General features: G+C 41.8%; 3 protein-coding genes across 3 annotated transcripts in view; 2 read left to right on the top strand and 1 right to left on the bottom strand.

The window, feature by feature from the left end:
* LOC126559409 (iron-sulfur cluster assembly 1 homolog, mitochondrial) overlaps nt 1-15,973 on the top strand; it is a 347,746-nt gene that overhangs the window by 207,239 nt on the left and 124,534 nt on the right. The gene's annotated exons all lie outside the window — the stretch shown is intronic.
* On the top strand, nt 11,177-11,833 carry LOC126559873 (probable 39S ribosomal protein L49, mitochondrial). Its single transcript, XM_050216048.1, has 2 exons — nt 11,177-11,280; nt 11,344-11,833. The coding sequence occupies exons 1-2, from the start codon at nt 11,191-11,193 to the stop codon at nt 11,809-11,811; spliced, it is 558 nt and encodes a 185-aa protein (XP_050072005.1). The 5' UTR covers nt 11,177-11,190; the 3' UTR covers nt 11,812-11,833.
* On the bottom strand, nt 12,118-13,026 carry LOC126558942 (breast cancer metastasis-suppressor 1-like protein). Its single transcript, XM_050215032.1, has 3 exons — nt 12,820-13,026; nt 12,508-12,752; nt 12,118-12,426 (listed from the first exon to the last, which is right to left on the bottom strand). Exons 1-3 carry the CDS (start codon nt 13,016-13,018, stop codon nt 12,160-12,162), a joined length of 711 nt encoding a protein of 236 aa, XP_050070989.1. The 5' UTR covers nt 13,019-13,026; the 3' UTR covers nt 12,118-12,159.

Below are 15,973 nucleotides of genomic sequence, written 5' to 3'. Positions count from 1 at the left end.
ACTCTTACGGGCCTTTGCTGCGACTAACGTCAAAAAAGGGGCTTTAAGTCTCTTTTACATTCTTGCAAATATCGGGGTTTCTACACTTCTGCTTGGTTTAACGACCTAGTTGACCAAGCCGGTAATCGAATGGCTTACTGGACTCATCGATAATGCGTTGTTGGATAGTCAGTCCTCACCACAGAGGAAAGGTCCGGATGGGATCTGAGCATTGGTCTCGCCGCGTCACCGCTGTTGCTTCACCGCTGGACCACCCCAAACTTCTGCCCTTTTTTGTTTATTTTGCTTGTTGAGTTTTTGTGAATGATTTATAAAAAAGTTCTTCACAAAGACCAGTGAAGTAAAAAATCATGATTGTCAATCCCTTGGTCAAGAAAATCGTTCACAGCCATACTGGATTCTCGTTTGAGTCACTGTAGTTGCAATCGCAACTATGTATCTGCATCATGTATCTGCAAGTTGTGAATTCTGTCTAAAATTTATTACAAGTTTTTAGCTATAGAAATCACCTTGTTGTCAAGGTATCGACTTATTTTTATCTTCTGCCATCCTTCTCGTAAAATTTCTTCGTTCTTAAACACTACCAAATAAAATAAATAAATATATGGTCCTACAATCAACCAAAAATGTAAGTCATTTTGTACGATCATTTGACCGACACCTATCAATTCCATCAGCCAGCTGTTTGTGCTAGTTTAAATCACAGCATAACTTTCAGCACACTGAATCATTGTGTCAACAACAGCAATCCAGTTAATTTGTTGCTCTTCTGCTACTGAAACAGAGCCCCTCACGATGAAAGGGTATAACCGTTAGAATAGCTTGGAGGAGAGGAAAATCAGATAGTACTTGCCGCGTTGGTAGAATTTTAATGACACGATTTGCATTCCATCAGCTCGCTCATTGACCGATGTACCGATCGTCAGTCAGAAACCAACGCTACGCTTTGGCTGCGGAAATGCTAATAGTGTTTTACTGGAGCACAATGTTGATGTGGATGTTTTTCGCAGTGCACTCTTTTACATATACTTTGAAGCTCATTACACCCTGGAATGCTTGATATGATTTGCTTCAATAGAGTGTTTTGTCGTAAGGGTGAAATATTTTCGCTTTTACTCCTAAGTGAACTCTTTTCGATAGCATGAGACTCTCGGCTTGATGCTCTACATCCAACAGAGGCACAGTCATGGCCGATTGGCTCCTAATTGTGGTCTCAACTAAAGACATAACTCATCGAAGCTTGCCAACAATTTGCATCAGACGCTTTCCAGGACGACATAGCAGAATAAAAAGAAATCACGAATCAAATCAACCACATCATCCCCAGGCAAACAACTCTATGACCACGTTAAACCTTCCACAACCTTCCGCTGGCTCTCGCCCCCCGTAAAAAGCCCCGTCCCACCGTAGGGCAGTAGCTCCCCGGAAGTTTGCCGAGAAATTAACATATTGTCATCGTTACCATTACAGGTTCACAAAAGTCATCTGAATTATGTGCAAACCGCACCCTTACTCACTCAGACCACAGGCGACCCTGCTGGTCAGGTTGAACTTTTACCAGCGAACGCTCCGTATGATATGATGTACATCAACATTGGAGCAACGTCTTTTTTTTTTAGTTGCTACTAGAACCCCCTGACGGTCCCTTTCGAGGTTCGGAACCGTAGCGATAAATCAACCACCCGGAATAGTCCTCCCGCAGATAGCGACATCCTGGTGGTACGCCAGAGTGAACAGCGGAGAGAATATTTTATGGCACCATCCTGCCGATGTGTGTCCAAAAGGATCTGCTCCATCCTGTCGCTACGGTGGCGTGCTGTTGGCGTAATTGCAAGGATTTGGCTCTGTGCTCTTGCGACCGTCCATAACAGACTGTTTACCTGCTCGTGGTAGGAAGGAGTTGTTCACAGATACTAACACAAAAAAAAACCCTCACAAGTTCTCCGCATCTCCGCGAATGTCCTTGGCACGCATTACGATCAGGGAACGGCGATAAACATACTTTTGGAACGCTTTGGAAGGTTTTGAAGCGAGAAAGCTTCACCGGAGTTTATCAGCACTTGCGTACGAAGAGGGTGGATTCCTTGGTGAAGAAAGCCCACCCAAAAAATGGAAGCTTGTAGTTCGCATCTTGTAGCACCATTTTGTAAACCTTTCATCCATTCTACCTGTCTTTGAAGTTCTTTTACTTTAGGGTGTTTTTTTTTGTCAGTGATGAAAGAAGTAGCTTTCTTTATATTTATTATTTTTCTAACGCTTTCAACGCAGAGGTTCTTAACATTCTTCTGGAGATGGTTATCATAAATTTAAGAATGTGAAAAAAAAGTTGTTTTTGGGAGAGATTTGCTCAGGTTGAATGTCGGCATCTACTAATGCAATAATTCCGGTCCTTTTGACGGGATAGCATGTGACGGGCATCACTAAAACTGAGCCTAAGGAATTTGCTCGTTCCATTTCGATAGTCTAAAAGGATTTTAGTGGTTAGATTATCGGGTGCCTATCTCATCACAGGTGCTCCTGGGACCATGGAAAGGGTATTACAGCTGAGTTATTAAAGCTAATCCGAAAGTCTGAAATTAAAAGCCCTAAGTCCTTACTGTATTTAGGCTTTTCGATTCGTCCCTTGAAATTAGTAAATGTATTAAGAAACACTGCACTGCAATGTTCTACTACCCGGCATGCTACCCAAATTCCACATCACGTACCACTTTCGGGTGCTTCCAGCAGACACACTTGCCCGAGCTAATAGAATGTACACAAAACCTGGGCAGACATTTTACTCTCACATCGCTTTCCTCCACAAATTTCCCGCCATGTCAGAGGGTGTGCTTGTATGTGTGTTTATTTCAATGTGTTTTTTTTTCTTCTTCATCGTATGACTTTGTTCCTCCGCTTGTCCGGAGGGAGTAAATTTATACTCGACGGGGCAATAAATTTAAAGTGCGCGAAGGTTTGTTTTGGCTTTATTTTTTTTTTTTGTAGCTACCACCGGTGAAGGTACATACTGGGGGGAAGTTTTAGTTTTATTTTTTGGTCGATTGTATTTGGTTGTTGAAAGTGAAAGCACCACGAGAATGCTAGAGCAAAATGATTCATGGGTGACTTATTGGATACATGGCCTGTGGGTGTTTATGTGCTCTGCGAAGCTGCGGAAATCGTTTGAATGGTAAATGTTTTCGTTTTGCTTGTCTTTCGGTAGCGTTGGTTTTTAGCGTGGCTGTAAAGTAAGATGGACCGAACGGATTTGCAGACGTGAGCTAATTCCATTTGGTTACGATCGAATGATGTTGGAAGGTATGGAACATTGTTTCGGCATTGTAATGTTAGATATTTTCAAACAAAAAATAATTCTTTTTTATAAGTAAAAGTTAAACTAATATTATCAGTTTGTCATCTGAAATCGTTCCAGTCGCCTTTGCACAAATAAAAAAGCTTTTTACATTAAATTGATTCTGATACCAATCTGCCCATCACGCTTCTCTTCAATCTTGATTCTTTATCTCTAATTTCTATTTGCTTGATTAGCTAGCAACAGATTCTTTTGAAGATTTTCCTCCTTTCCTAGACCCAATTTCTCCCACTAGAACAGATTGCTTTCAGCGAGTCTGAAACCGGAACGGAAGACCACACGACAGAAGAAAAATACATTCAAAACTCTCCACTTCGAGGGTGCCCCATCGGTGACAACGGAAAAGCCGTACAAAAATAAACAGCCCTCTGATAAGTCGGCAATCAATGTTTGCAGTTCGTATTATTGCGTGGAAAAGAGAGTTCCAAAACTTCCTCCATCCTTCCCCCGAAGGATGGTCCTGCCAGTATCTGTGTCTTCAGCGCTAGTTGGGCTGTGCATATTGCTTTGCAGCTTTCCAAACGCCAACTGCGAGACTGGGTCGTGTGTTTACCTTTTTCAAGTGATCCGATAAAAACCGAGACCGAGCAAAGTAAATGTTGTCGTTTTGTTTCGTCTGCGTTGTTCTTTGCTTCTACTGCATCATACGATTTTGACGATCGAAATTTAGATCGAATCTTCAGAAGGAAGATGAGCTCAGTAAACAGAGAAAGAGAGAAAAAACACAGAATAGGAACATACACACCCGGGAAAAAACTTTCCCAATCGCTGAAGATGATTTCCAGATTAATCAAAAATCATATTAAACCAATCCGCTCCACCTCCTGCAAGTAGTCTTTTCCATACTTTCGCTTTCTGTTTGAAGCATCTCATCGGGAGTCCGCCAGAGTACTGTAACAGAAAACAAAGTTTTCCCTGACTGCTTGTGGATTGCGAAGGAATTGGGTGGATTCGAGTGCTCCAAAGAAATAATATTGACGGTGCGTAGCGTAGCGAAAGGAAATGTTCAAATTCATTGACTTGTGATGTAGGAAAGGCTGTTGAAGTGGAAAACAATGCACAGATTTGCGGATTAGTATCGTCTATGTTATTATTTCGAGCAACATACGCACCATCATCAGAACTGGGGAGATATTTCACCTAAGGTAGGAGGAAATTGGGGGGAAAACTTTTTTCACATTGAATTATTTGTCGTTTGGTGGGGTGGACGAACATGTGTTGGTATCAGCAAATCTGAAGTGGCCCCTTAAACAACCTCAGTTGCTTCTGTGTCTGTTTATCCTCCATGAAAAACCTGGAGGATGATATGCTGCATGGTGGGATCTCATCTTCTACAGATTAAAGTTACACAAAGATCAAAGCTAGATCTTCGTGAGTCGCTCCATATCTGCATCGGTTGTCTCATAGAACTATACTTATACTTACTGTTAAGTGGCAAAGATTGACACGTGATTTAGTACAATTTCTCCTACAAGTAAACAAAGTTCAGCCTTCAATCTCAAGTCAGTTTTGCCCACAAAGTACTCAATGAGGGTTCTTCTGTGCTGTTAGTTCTTGTAAGGTATGACACGATCATTTTCTATCAATATTGTCGCTAACATTCTCGGATCAAATGCCTCACCGATTGAGTTGAGGAAACGACAAAAGCGCGCCAAAGGATGACGAGAGACAAACGAGGTCCCGGGCTACGTGACTGAAAGAGCTGCTGGGCTTTTACATACAGTCCGCAAGCTGCAAGCACATTAAGGACCCCGAGTACGATTCCCTGCAACGATCTAGTACTGCAAGGTACCCAAGACGGGTCCGTGGTACGAGGCCCTGTACACGAAACAGCTGTCAGAGGCCCAGGAGGCCGCTTACTCCGCCCTTGAAACAGAAACAGAACTATTGTCTACTGTCAAATTAGGACACATTCAAGCATATCAAGCTCTACTTAAAGAAATCTAGTTGATAATGCTGTTGAAGGTATGATACGTTTTCAGTTTTCCCAAGTCTTCTTCTAAACAACTTACTCATGGTTGGATAGTAGATCCTCGCTACGAATCTGCGCGGTTTAAATCATTGAAATGCATAAGTATTGAGTGATATGAGTGTGAAAACTACTTGAAATCACACAAGTCTATAGGTCGACCCATATAAGTCGGACCAGGAAACTAGTACACAAAGTTTACCCTCGCAAAGACACATTGTGGCTTCCTGTAAACCACAAACAAACGGTGACCATCCCCCTGTCAGTCGTGAAGATCAACAGCTACCGATGCTACCCAAAACTTTCACTCTAAGAAAACCAATCGAATAGTTTTAATTGCTTCTTGAAGAGCTTTCATGCGAGTGCTGTTGAGGTTTTCAGCCGTTTAATTAGCTCACAGTATCGAGGTAACGGAGATGGAGTTAATTGATAATCTAAAGAGACTTTTGAATTTTAAAAAAGGAAACACTTCAAAGTGGAAATTTCTAATTTATTCATCTACATGTATGTGCATTCTACATTATACATTCCAATAAGAGGAACACTCTTCAAACCAACACACAAAAGAAAGCGTTCACATAAATGTGAACACTTTCCGAATTCTCGGATACTGCAACGGTTGATGCTTTAGGTGCAATGCTTGCAAAACAGGCACAAATTCAATCCATTCTATAGTCCCTTCTTTATCCCGGTTGGCAAAATCGAACTCGTAAGGCGCGCGTGTTAGTGACCACGACGGACGATGCCCGATGACACCCTAGCATAAAATTTATCCCAAAACATTATGAGGGGATCTTGCAGCCCACCCACCCTTCTGTGAAGCTGTGTCGAATGTGCGTTTGCCTCGAGCCAAAAAAAAAGGGTGCGAGAAATTCATCCCGTCCCGTCTAGCGTGGATCTAGTCTATGTACTGACATGATGCGGTTGTACGGTTCAACTTTACATAAGCGGCGGATAGGTTATGTTTTACGGTTTGCCAGAAGGGGCTACAAATGACGCAGTATACCCGTGCTGGTCTGGTCCCCGTTTTGCAGGAGTAGAATCCCTTGCTCGGTAAAGATGAATTTCGTAGGCCCGGGTTTTGTTCCCCCAGCAGGAACCGATTGCGTACCGAGATCGCATCACCTTTATTTACTACGTACCGAAGCAACAAGAAAGCAATTAAAGGATATTGTGCGGCGGAAGGAAGGGAAGACTTTCCAAATAAATACAAAGGGAAAAGGGTCGGTGCACGGGGTTTTTTAGGTGGATGGGATAACAACAGATAAATTATCCACTCGCTGGCACGCGGATGCGAATGGGTTTTGGTTTCCGAGACTGGAAAGGACCTTGTTGCGTCGTCTTTGGGTTTTATTTTCGATAGATTTCCTCAGTATCTTTGATTTTTGGGAAGGGAAATTTAAAGGTTTTCGTGAGATTTGTTATGGAAAAGTTGTACAAACTGGAAGCAAACGTAAAAGCTAATTATATAAAATTTATGAAAATTCTTATCCGTTAATACGACCACGCTTGCCAAAGGTTAAATTCACTAAAATATAGCTCGAATTGAGTCGTGCTTTTGATTCGATCTGCACAACATAAACGCTCGCATTCAACAAAAAATAGCTTTCCTTTTATGGCCTTGTGAAAACTAGAGATGTAAGCTGTTCACTTTACGATCGTCGATAATAATAAGATAGGAATCTGTTTTATAGACGAAATGTGGTTTTAAGCTTGTTTTTGGGGGAATCCTCAGAATACTTTTTATGTATGGGAGACATAAGCTCTGAAACTAGTTTTATGAGCCTCTCTTCTAGGCAATGAAAGAACAGATTGGGAAAGTTTTTTATTTCTTTAAATCCTAAAGCTTTGTTGATCAGAAAGTTCACAAGAACCTTATTCGAAAGGTTCTTGGTTAAAGATGAGACTTTTTCGATAATGTTGTGCTTTTAGGAAGTATTTTGTGTCAAGTAGGTACTTGAAATAATATGTTTTTAGAGAATATTTAATTTGAGAAACATTTGAATTTTTTTAAATAAATTTATTCGAATGTTTTTGATTGTGCCAAAACATTGCTGAAGACTGATTGTAATTGAACAGTATTTTTCGTATTTTTTAAGTAACATGAAGTAATATTTGTGGTTTGCGTGCCTTGCCTTGATCTGCCTAAGCTGCTTGGAAAGCCGGGAGGTTTACTAAAAGGTGCTTCTGTGTCCTTTGATACCTCTTAAAGTCAAACTTAATAGCTCATATATAATATTTAAACTCTCAATCATGAGCTAATCTCTTAATCACGATCTCCAGAATGTAATTATGTAACTTTAACAACTCACATATCATTACAAAAATTAACTGGTTTTAAGGATGATTCTGTGGCCTACCTAACATGGTCACAAAAAATTAAATAAATAGCTTTATCTCTCAATTTCGAGCAACGTTGACCAATCTAGTCGAGAAGCTGCTTGTGGAGCTTTGTAATATCAACGATGTTTTTAAACGAAGAAGTTTGTAAGGCACTTCATGACCACAATAGCTAATCTGCATCTACAAAAACTTCTCCATTCTAAAGAAAACCAAATATTGGTCAGATACCGATCACATGTTAATCTTGTCTGATGCTTTGGAGAAACTGATGAGGAAAATCTAGAGTTCTGTTGGATTTTATGTGTTTCGCAGAGGCCCGAATTTACAAATATCTTGGCGAAGCTTTCCACATCTTAATAACGGACAAACAATGAGAATGCGCTGCTGACGGCCAACGGTAAGTGTACCGCGAACAAAAAAGGTTTCCCTCCAGCAGTGACCGACAATCCTTCCATAAAAAAATCATAATTTTTCCAATAACTAAATCTCGGTTGTGATTGATCTTCTGATCAATTGATCGCTAAAGCGCCTTTAAAGCATGCTTACAATGGTATACGATCGTTGGTATTTTGGGATAGCTTAACGAAAGGCGCGAGAAGGTTTGTGGATAGTCAGAATCCATCAGCCGGTTCCATGAGTCTCTAAAAAAATCGCTTCATTGGACATTAAAAAAGCTTCCTAAATACCTGAAAATGTGCGAAACTTCTATATTGTTGTAGTCATTTCTAAATGAAAATTTAAGAACTTCCAAACTTACTGTAAGGAAAGCTTCTTATGTTTAGGAATTTACCAAATTTTCATAAAAATAGTTATTTGTAGTAGTTGTACCTTAATCATCTCCCAGAATAAGTCCTTTTCCGTGATACGAACTTAACCTCCTAACCTCGAAGCACGCTGGCTGCTAAAGCCGCCTAGAGCTTCAACAACCTGAGGAGGCTTGTACGGTAAACCTCGTGTCAGGAGCCTCATAGGTGGGATCTCACAATAGGAACCCTTGATTTAGGGGTCCCGGAACTTTGTGCTTGAAATATCGTATTGGAGACCCCGTGAAAGGGAAAGGATTTGAGACAATCTTATCCAACGATCATACGATATCGACCGACTGACCGACCTCGATACAGCTAGTCGCAATCACTAAGTCTTATCTGCACTAAATGCGTATCCAACATTATTCCAGGTACATCGATGTAGTTTAACAATGTAATAAAGAAAAAGGAAAGATACTCTCATAGAAATATTTCAAATCGCCATTCAGAAATGTCTCAATTTTTATTCAAAACAGCAGATACGTATCGCTTTTCTTTTGTTTAGTTTTTCCATGCCCCCATACCCTCTTCAATGGTTTCGGTCCGTCGACATCCGAGTGGATACTTTTGCGTATCACTTTCCGTGTTTGGTTAGCTGTAACGAACTATATACTAAACGGATCGAGTTACCGAGTTACGATGGAGCGCATTCGTTGTTGGTTGCGAAGAAAAGTATTCATAAAACGCAATTGAGTGACGCAGTCGTAAAGATGGATATTACATACACACGAACGTGGTGTTGCGCGTCTCCTTTTTCTCGATTTTTAAAAGGGAGAAGAAACGTCACAATAAATTTGTAAAATATTTGGCGAGAATAATTAGCGTACATTTTGACAAAGACATAAAAAACTCAGGTTTCTCGCCTATTGAACACATCCTTCTTTTTTACAAAAACTTTAATAAATTCTGTACTTCTTACTGCAACACTGGGTAAATATTTCCTTATTCCAACAAGAGTGTAATCAAACCCATGACAAAAGTGCTTAGTCAGCATTATCGATCTGTTTCTGTTTGAACTTTTGATTGCGTCTTGTAAATAGATCTCTGTGGATGTGCAACCAGCGACTCCACCACTAACACAGCAGCTATTAAAGCTGTCCTATTTACTGATAAGGTGTGCACAATCAACTCGAAACAGAGAAACACACGCACCGTGTGATGCTTAATTAGATAAGCATAGTTCACAAACTCAATGTTCCATTCTCGCCACTGTAGTGACGTCTGTCGCACGGAATCGACATTTGATTGGATAGGCTCCCGTCAGCAGGCATGATGAAGCTCGTTTGCTTGCGCAGCCATCGCAAGCCTATTGATTTCAATTACACTCGACCTAATGTGTTGTGCTCCATTAGAAGCTCCAGCACGTCCAGCAGCCGTGTCACCGATCCTCGTTTTTACTGATTAATGATGAAGATAATAAAATAACTGATACATAAAGGGATTTGCCACCGTGACAGCACGTACACTGGCACGTTCTCCGATGGTGGATGAAGGACGGCCGCCACCGACTTCGTTGCTCCGGACCGCAGTCTATCCACTGTCAGGACTGCCCTTCGGGTCTGTGTGCAAACGTACGACGATTTACGATAAAAATCGATACACCTCGTTGGCCTCGGAAATAGAGAACCACAGCAATGAAGCTTTCGACGTTTGCTGTCGTGTAAAGGGAAACCGTGCTTCGACCAGAGGGTTTTTGGAGCTTGCTGCTGCAGTACATTATGTACAGATATTTTGGGCCATTCGATGTCCTTGACATGGGTGTCGTACAGGAAGGAAAGAAAAGTTTGAGGTCTTTTGGGATGTATTATGTAGCAGGAGAAAAATAGAAATGTCCGATATGCACCACTTTAGCCGGCTATGGGCAAAAGCTTGCTGTTGTGAGAATTTGTTCACAATATCTTCAAAGCTTCCAAACACATGCTGTCTTGCTGGATACATCTTGAGACAGACAGTACATAATGCTTATCTGCTCGCTACATACAATCCGGCTATTTAAGAATGAAGACACAACGAGAAAAGAAAAAGAAGAAGACAATGGCTGATGGCGTGGAAAACTTTGGACCAAACTTTCCGCGGCGAACGTGACGAAATTGGTGAAGAAACAGTTATGCCCTGCCTTTCTTCGGTGGGTCCACCAATTGAAGACATGCCAACCGCACAACAATGGTGCTGATGGTTAGCGTCAAATCTGTTGGAAAGATAAATTGCTATCTTGGCAAATATTGTAGTCGTTGTAAATGTACAAGTCCTTCTAACGGAGGATGGGAGGGTAATCAAGGAATAAAAAACAGACTAAGTGAAAAGATTTGTCGGTGTGTGTAGGAGTAAGTTTTTTCTTATTTAGGATTAAAGTCTTATTTGGTTCAGGCAAGAGCAGCGATTACTGATTAACAGCATAAAAAGGCGGTTAAACTGGCTTTACCAATGAAGGAGAAGGAACAGTAAACATTTTTTTTTTTTGACAATGGTTAATATTATGAAAACTTTATTTAAAAACGTTTTTCAATTATTTTGTGACCATAATTTTCAAAAATACAAGTGAATTAACAATTATAATATTTTATTTTTATTTCAGCTATGCACTTGCTCTTGTAACGGCCCATTTGAATAGCTGCCATTCTGCTAAGGAAAACGCCTTTGTTTACCATCCGACACGAACAATTTGACAGCCATCGGTTGCCAGCTTTCCGACACGAGTCAATCGTTTGTTTTCGTACGTAATCATGGCGCTTCGCATGGTGTGCAGCAAAACATTGAGCTTAAGTCGATTTGTATCGTTTAATTCCGTAAACCAGCTTCCAAACCAGTTGCAAGTAAATGAGAAACAATCCAAACTTACCGCCCGGATGGTTAATTGATGCAATATTCCCTTCCAGAATGTGACAGCCACCTCCGTTCGATGGTCCTCGTTTCGCTCGTCGGAACCGGTCGGTGATTTGGCGCAGTATCCCGAAGTGGAAGTTGTACGGAATCCACCGGAATGGAAGTACGTCGAACGATTGCTAGCTCCCCGGACCGTACCGAAACCAACACCGAAGGAAAGCTACCCATCCGGATGGAAACCAGCTAGCCCACAGCCCAACCTAAAGTACGTGGTGCTACGGACGAAAAATCACATGCTACCGGTGTACTTGCGCCGTGCCTTCCGTGGCCAGCGTCGGATAACGGCAATCCGTCACGTGGAGGGTGATATTTGGCAGCTGGAAGCGGAACTACGCTATCTGATCGAGAAGCAGCTAAGCCGTCCCATAATCACGCGGGTGAATGAGATGAGTGGCCAGATTGAGCTGAAAGGTGACCATGTAGGTTTCGTGGAAAAATTCTTGCTAGAAAAAGGAATGTAAGAGCATTTAGTCAGTATGGTTAATAAACGTCGTTATGTAGTGAAGCACGATACGATTTGAATTATTTTGAGTGTTTCGGGAAGTTGGGACAAAGCAAAGAAAGCAACAACCGGGTTAATTACACATCTTAGGTTTAATATTTTACCTTACACGATTACAAGTCGCTGCGAAACTACGAAATTATAAAAAAAGTGAGTGTACACACACAATCCGGTACATAAGTCTTGACGATTTCTATTAGAACGATTTGACGATTTCGCGAGATACACCCGGGACCAAAATTCGCCGAGGGAAGAAAAGCGATCCGACGAAACTGTACATTAGAGTAAGTTGTTACGGTAATGAATATCAGGTAGCGGCAGCCGTCGACCTTTTCAGTGCTTTCCGAATTGAGGTCCAATCCTCGAGAATTTCCTCCTCGCGCAACATGTACACGATGTACGGTCCGGACACGGTTACGGCCTTTTTGCGTCCCGGGCCTCGTACCTTTGCCGTTCGCGTGTTTGTACCCCAGTCCGCCCACGATATGTCCACATTGTGGCGATCCTCCTCCAATCGGCGCACCTTCTCCATCAGTTCGTCGCAAATGACATCGTTGGCGAGATTTTGTTCACTCTGCGTGTAGAGAGGAGTTGCGAATTAATGGATGAATTATTCCGGCACATACTCGGGTAAGCGTTGGAGGCTTTAACTTACATCGAAATGCTGGTAGCAAGCTTGCAGTTCCGATTCAAACTTGTTCTTAATGTTATTGACACGGTACTTCTTCATCACTTCGGCCACCTCCTTCCGGCTGTCCATGTTGGTTTGAAGTTGCTGCAACGGTATAAAGTAATCCTGCAACCGGCCACCCCGGATTTGCTGCAGCTTATGGTCTACCTGCACCATACGCTCCTTGTACAGCTGTTCCTTCAGGATGCCAAACTGTTTTTCGAGGCTCGCTAAAAATGCGACACGGAAGGATTAATGACCGGGAAAACGCTTCCGGACGCCCAATTGTATACATACTTAGATTATCTTGACAATTGGTACGTCGCCGTTCGCATTCGCCTTCGGACATTTCCGACGAATCGTCCGAATCCGGTTCGTCCGCTTCCTCTGCACTGGAATCGTGATCCTGTCCCTGGCTGGATCCGGAATGCTCCGACTCACCACCGGACAAATCTCCATCCCCATCACTATCTCCATCGGTTTTTACTGGAGGCATAATGGGAATGGTGCCGTTGCAAACTTTCTAAACCAGTAATTTACTCCTTTCCTGGCGGGTTTTTTTGTTTTGATGAAAATCTGCTTGATTCACGAGAAGCTGCTTTGTTTACCAGACGTCTTGCGCACTTTGACAGCACGCCAACCAAACAACTGGATGACGTCACTTTGGCAGTTGGCGGCAAGTGTCATTTTCGTGTGCTTTGGGACATTTGGGCCACAACAGGATTGTTTGGTGTTTCAAAACAAAATAACCGAAGTGTCGGGCTGTGATATGAAAAGAACTGGAAAAAGTAGTGATTACCTGAAGTTTAGCTTAAATAAATATTTAAAACTGACCAAGTGCGTGAAAGGATAATAGAGAAGAATCTACAACGACGACGAGCTCTGCGAACCATACAGATTATTATACATTGAATTAGCTCAACTAGGTTATCCTCTTAAACAAAGAAGCCGTGGTCTGACCCGTAGCGAAGAACTGACCGGTTTGGCCACCGCCAAGAGCCAACTAATGGGGTGTGCTAAACCACGGTATAAAGGGAACCGGCAGAGTCTTTGAACGCCACTGGCAGGAAGTATTTGAATAACAAGGCAGCACAGGACCCCTCCCCCCGCCAACATCCTTCTATTCTCATTCCGGTAATCAGATCTGGCTTATGAACCATTTCGCCTGAGAAAATGAAAACTCAAGTTTGCTACCTGCCATGGCTCACCAATGTTCTATGGCACATTTTACGAAGAGAGTTTTTTTTTGTCAACGGAGCAAGAGGACCAAGCTACGGGTCCGGTCGTGGTATACCCCGATTGCGATGAAGTGATGGCGCTAGAAAGGCCGCAATATTAATTTGGCGGACAACTTCATTCTACCGTGAGCAGCTAAGAGGTACTTAACACCAGGACAAGAGCGCGAATCAGAAAAGTGAGTACACTATAACTAATCGAAATAACTTTCCGACTGATGTGAGAAGTCTATCATGCAGTTTGGCCAGTAGCGAAGGGCTGAGGGCTGCTGGAATGAGAATTTGCTATTGCATACTTAAGCACTTTTCAAGAAATGTTTGACGGTTTGCTGGTTTGTCTTTACCAAAGATGCAAGAGGCCAATGCTACGGATTTGCTGATAGTCGCCTTCTTCTTGTTGGCTAATCGACCTGCTATGTGATGCCGGCCCTCTTGTGTTACGAGGCTTACTGAGCAAGACAAGAGTCCCATGTTGAGAAGCTCGCAGTAGCCCTTGTTGTTCGAATTGGGGCCCATCTGAAGGAGAATCCCTCATACCCACCAATCAGCATCTACCCACCCCCCTCCCCCCAACTCTTCAATTTTCATGGCGATGGAACCCAACAACTTATTCCGCCAAGGGCCTTGAAACAGCTTGATCGGCCACAGAGTTCCTCCCGAAGTATTAATCTGACAACTGCCTTAAAGGAAACCTGAAAAATGTCATCTTTTCAAAACAGATAAAAGTAAACCGAAACAAATCACATACGATGCAACAACATGCCTGGTACTACACACGTTTTCATTGCAATTTATTTGTTCTGTCTAGAAGAAGGATTTTCTCCACGAATAGATTTTTCTTAGGAATCGAGCCATCGGCGCACTGAGGCGGCACACCGAGCAGGCATTTTTGTTTTCTTTTTCTTTTTTGTTAATAATTATTTTGATTTGTTTTCGTGTAAATTTTTTTGAATCACTATCCATGTTGTGTACCTTCTAATAATCATCATCCACTGCTTGTTTTTGTCGCTGACACAACGGGGGTGGGCGGGTTGTTTGCTGCTGATTATTTTAATTTTCTCTTTCCCCCATTAAACCATTTCATCAAGTATAGTTTATATCTCTCTACGTACATTGTGTGGTTGGGTTTGTTGTTTTTGTATTTTTATTTCCGTAACTACATTACATTGGTTTTTTGAGTGTTTTTTTTTTGCTCTTGCTGTGTGTTTTGTCTTCTTATATTATTCGGGGGGTTTGCTTGTTTTTGTTTGTTCCTAGATTTTTCGGTTTCCTAACTTTTCCCCAATTTCTCACCACTACGCTGCTGCTGATAGTAGTGGTAGTAGTAGTAGTATTGTTACGACATTTAGAAATTGCTTTTTTATTGTGTACTTTATCGGGTATCGTCCTCCTTCGTGCACTTAATGCATCCCTGCTGCACATCCCCTTGTTCCTCTTCTACACCACACTTTCCTAAACGCATAAGTTCTACATACACCGCTCTGCACCACACATACACACACCGCCACATAAAACTCTAGATAAATAAAACATTCATTATTCTAAAACAAAACGTACACTACTATTAAGTAATAGGGAAGCTTTAGTAGTAGTACTCTGCGCATAAACAGGTACCTATATCTTCCCTATCCAAAAAAAAAAAAAAATCACTAAAGTATAACAAAACCACCTTAGAAAAAAACCTTCCGGGGCTTTTCTCAATCGCAGATTCTTAAACGTGTTTTTTAATTCAACTTTCCCGACCCGAATTCTTACTTCCGATTGCACACAAACACTACAACGTACACACGTAATTGGTTCCTAGGTAAAAAGTAAAAAAGTATATAAAGTAGTCGTTCTCTACCGTCTTAACACGGTCCCTTCGTCCCGTGTAATCGTGAACCGTAAGTGTAAGTTGTGTGTTTCGTGTGTTTTTGCGTGTGCATTTACGGGCGCACAGCTACAAAAAAAGAACAGAAATAACGTAACAAGTTCGATAAAGTATAGTATAGTTTTTATCCATACATGTATATGTATCTCTATATGCATATGTATAATAAGAATCTATTGAGTTTTGGAGAGCGGAGGATTATAGATCCGGGTCTCTAGGGCAGGCCTCTCTAGGTGTGATTCGCTCCGACTACACACGATGTCTGCTGTTCCAATTTGTTCAACAGTATCTTTGCTTTCTTTAAATTTTGAGTTGCTTACCGACAATCTTTCTAAGAATACTGCAC

The sequence above is a fragment of the Anopheles maculipalpis genome, chromosome 2RL, assembly GCF_943734695.1.
Source record: "Anopheles maculipalpis chromosome 2RL, idAnoMacuDA_375_x, whole genome shotgun sequence".
NCBI classification, from domain to species: Eukaryota; Metazoa; Arthropoda; class Insecta; order Diptera; family Culicidae; genus Anopheles; species Anopheles maculipalpis.
The sequence above is the reverse complement of the archived record's forward strand: the minus strand, read 5'-3'. Positions and strand labels throughout refer to the sequence as shown.

What these genes read in the sequence shown, in the direction of transcription:
- LOC126559873 (XM_050216048.1), top strand. Translation starts at nt 11,191, where the DNA reads ATGGCGCTTCGCATGGTGTGCAGCAAAACATTGAGCTTAAGTCGATTT. An exon ending in AGCTTCCAAACCAGTTGCAA is followed by an intron (nt 11,281 to 11,343) that starts GTAAATGAGAAA and finishes ATTCCCTTCCAG; the next exon opens with AATGTGACAGCCACCTCCGT.
- LOC126558942 (XM_050215032.1), bottom strand. Translation starts at nt 13,018, where the DNA reads ATGCCTCCAGTAAAAACCGATGGAGATAGTGATGGGGATGGAGATTTG. An exon ending in CAATTGTCAAGATAATCTAA is followed by an intron (nt 12,753 to 12,819) that starts GTATGTATACAA and finishes TCGCATTTTTAG; the next exon opens with CGAGCCTCGAAAAACAGTTT. An exon ending in CTTGCTACCAGCATTTCGAT is followed by an intron (nt 12,427 to 12,507) that starts GTAAGTTAAAGC and finishes CTCTACACGCAG; the next exon opens with AGTGAACAAAATCTCGCCAA.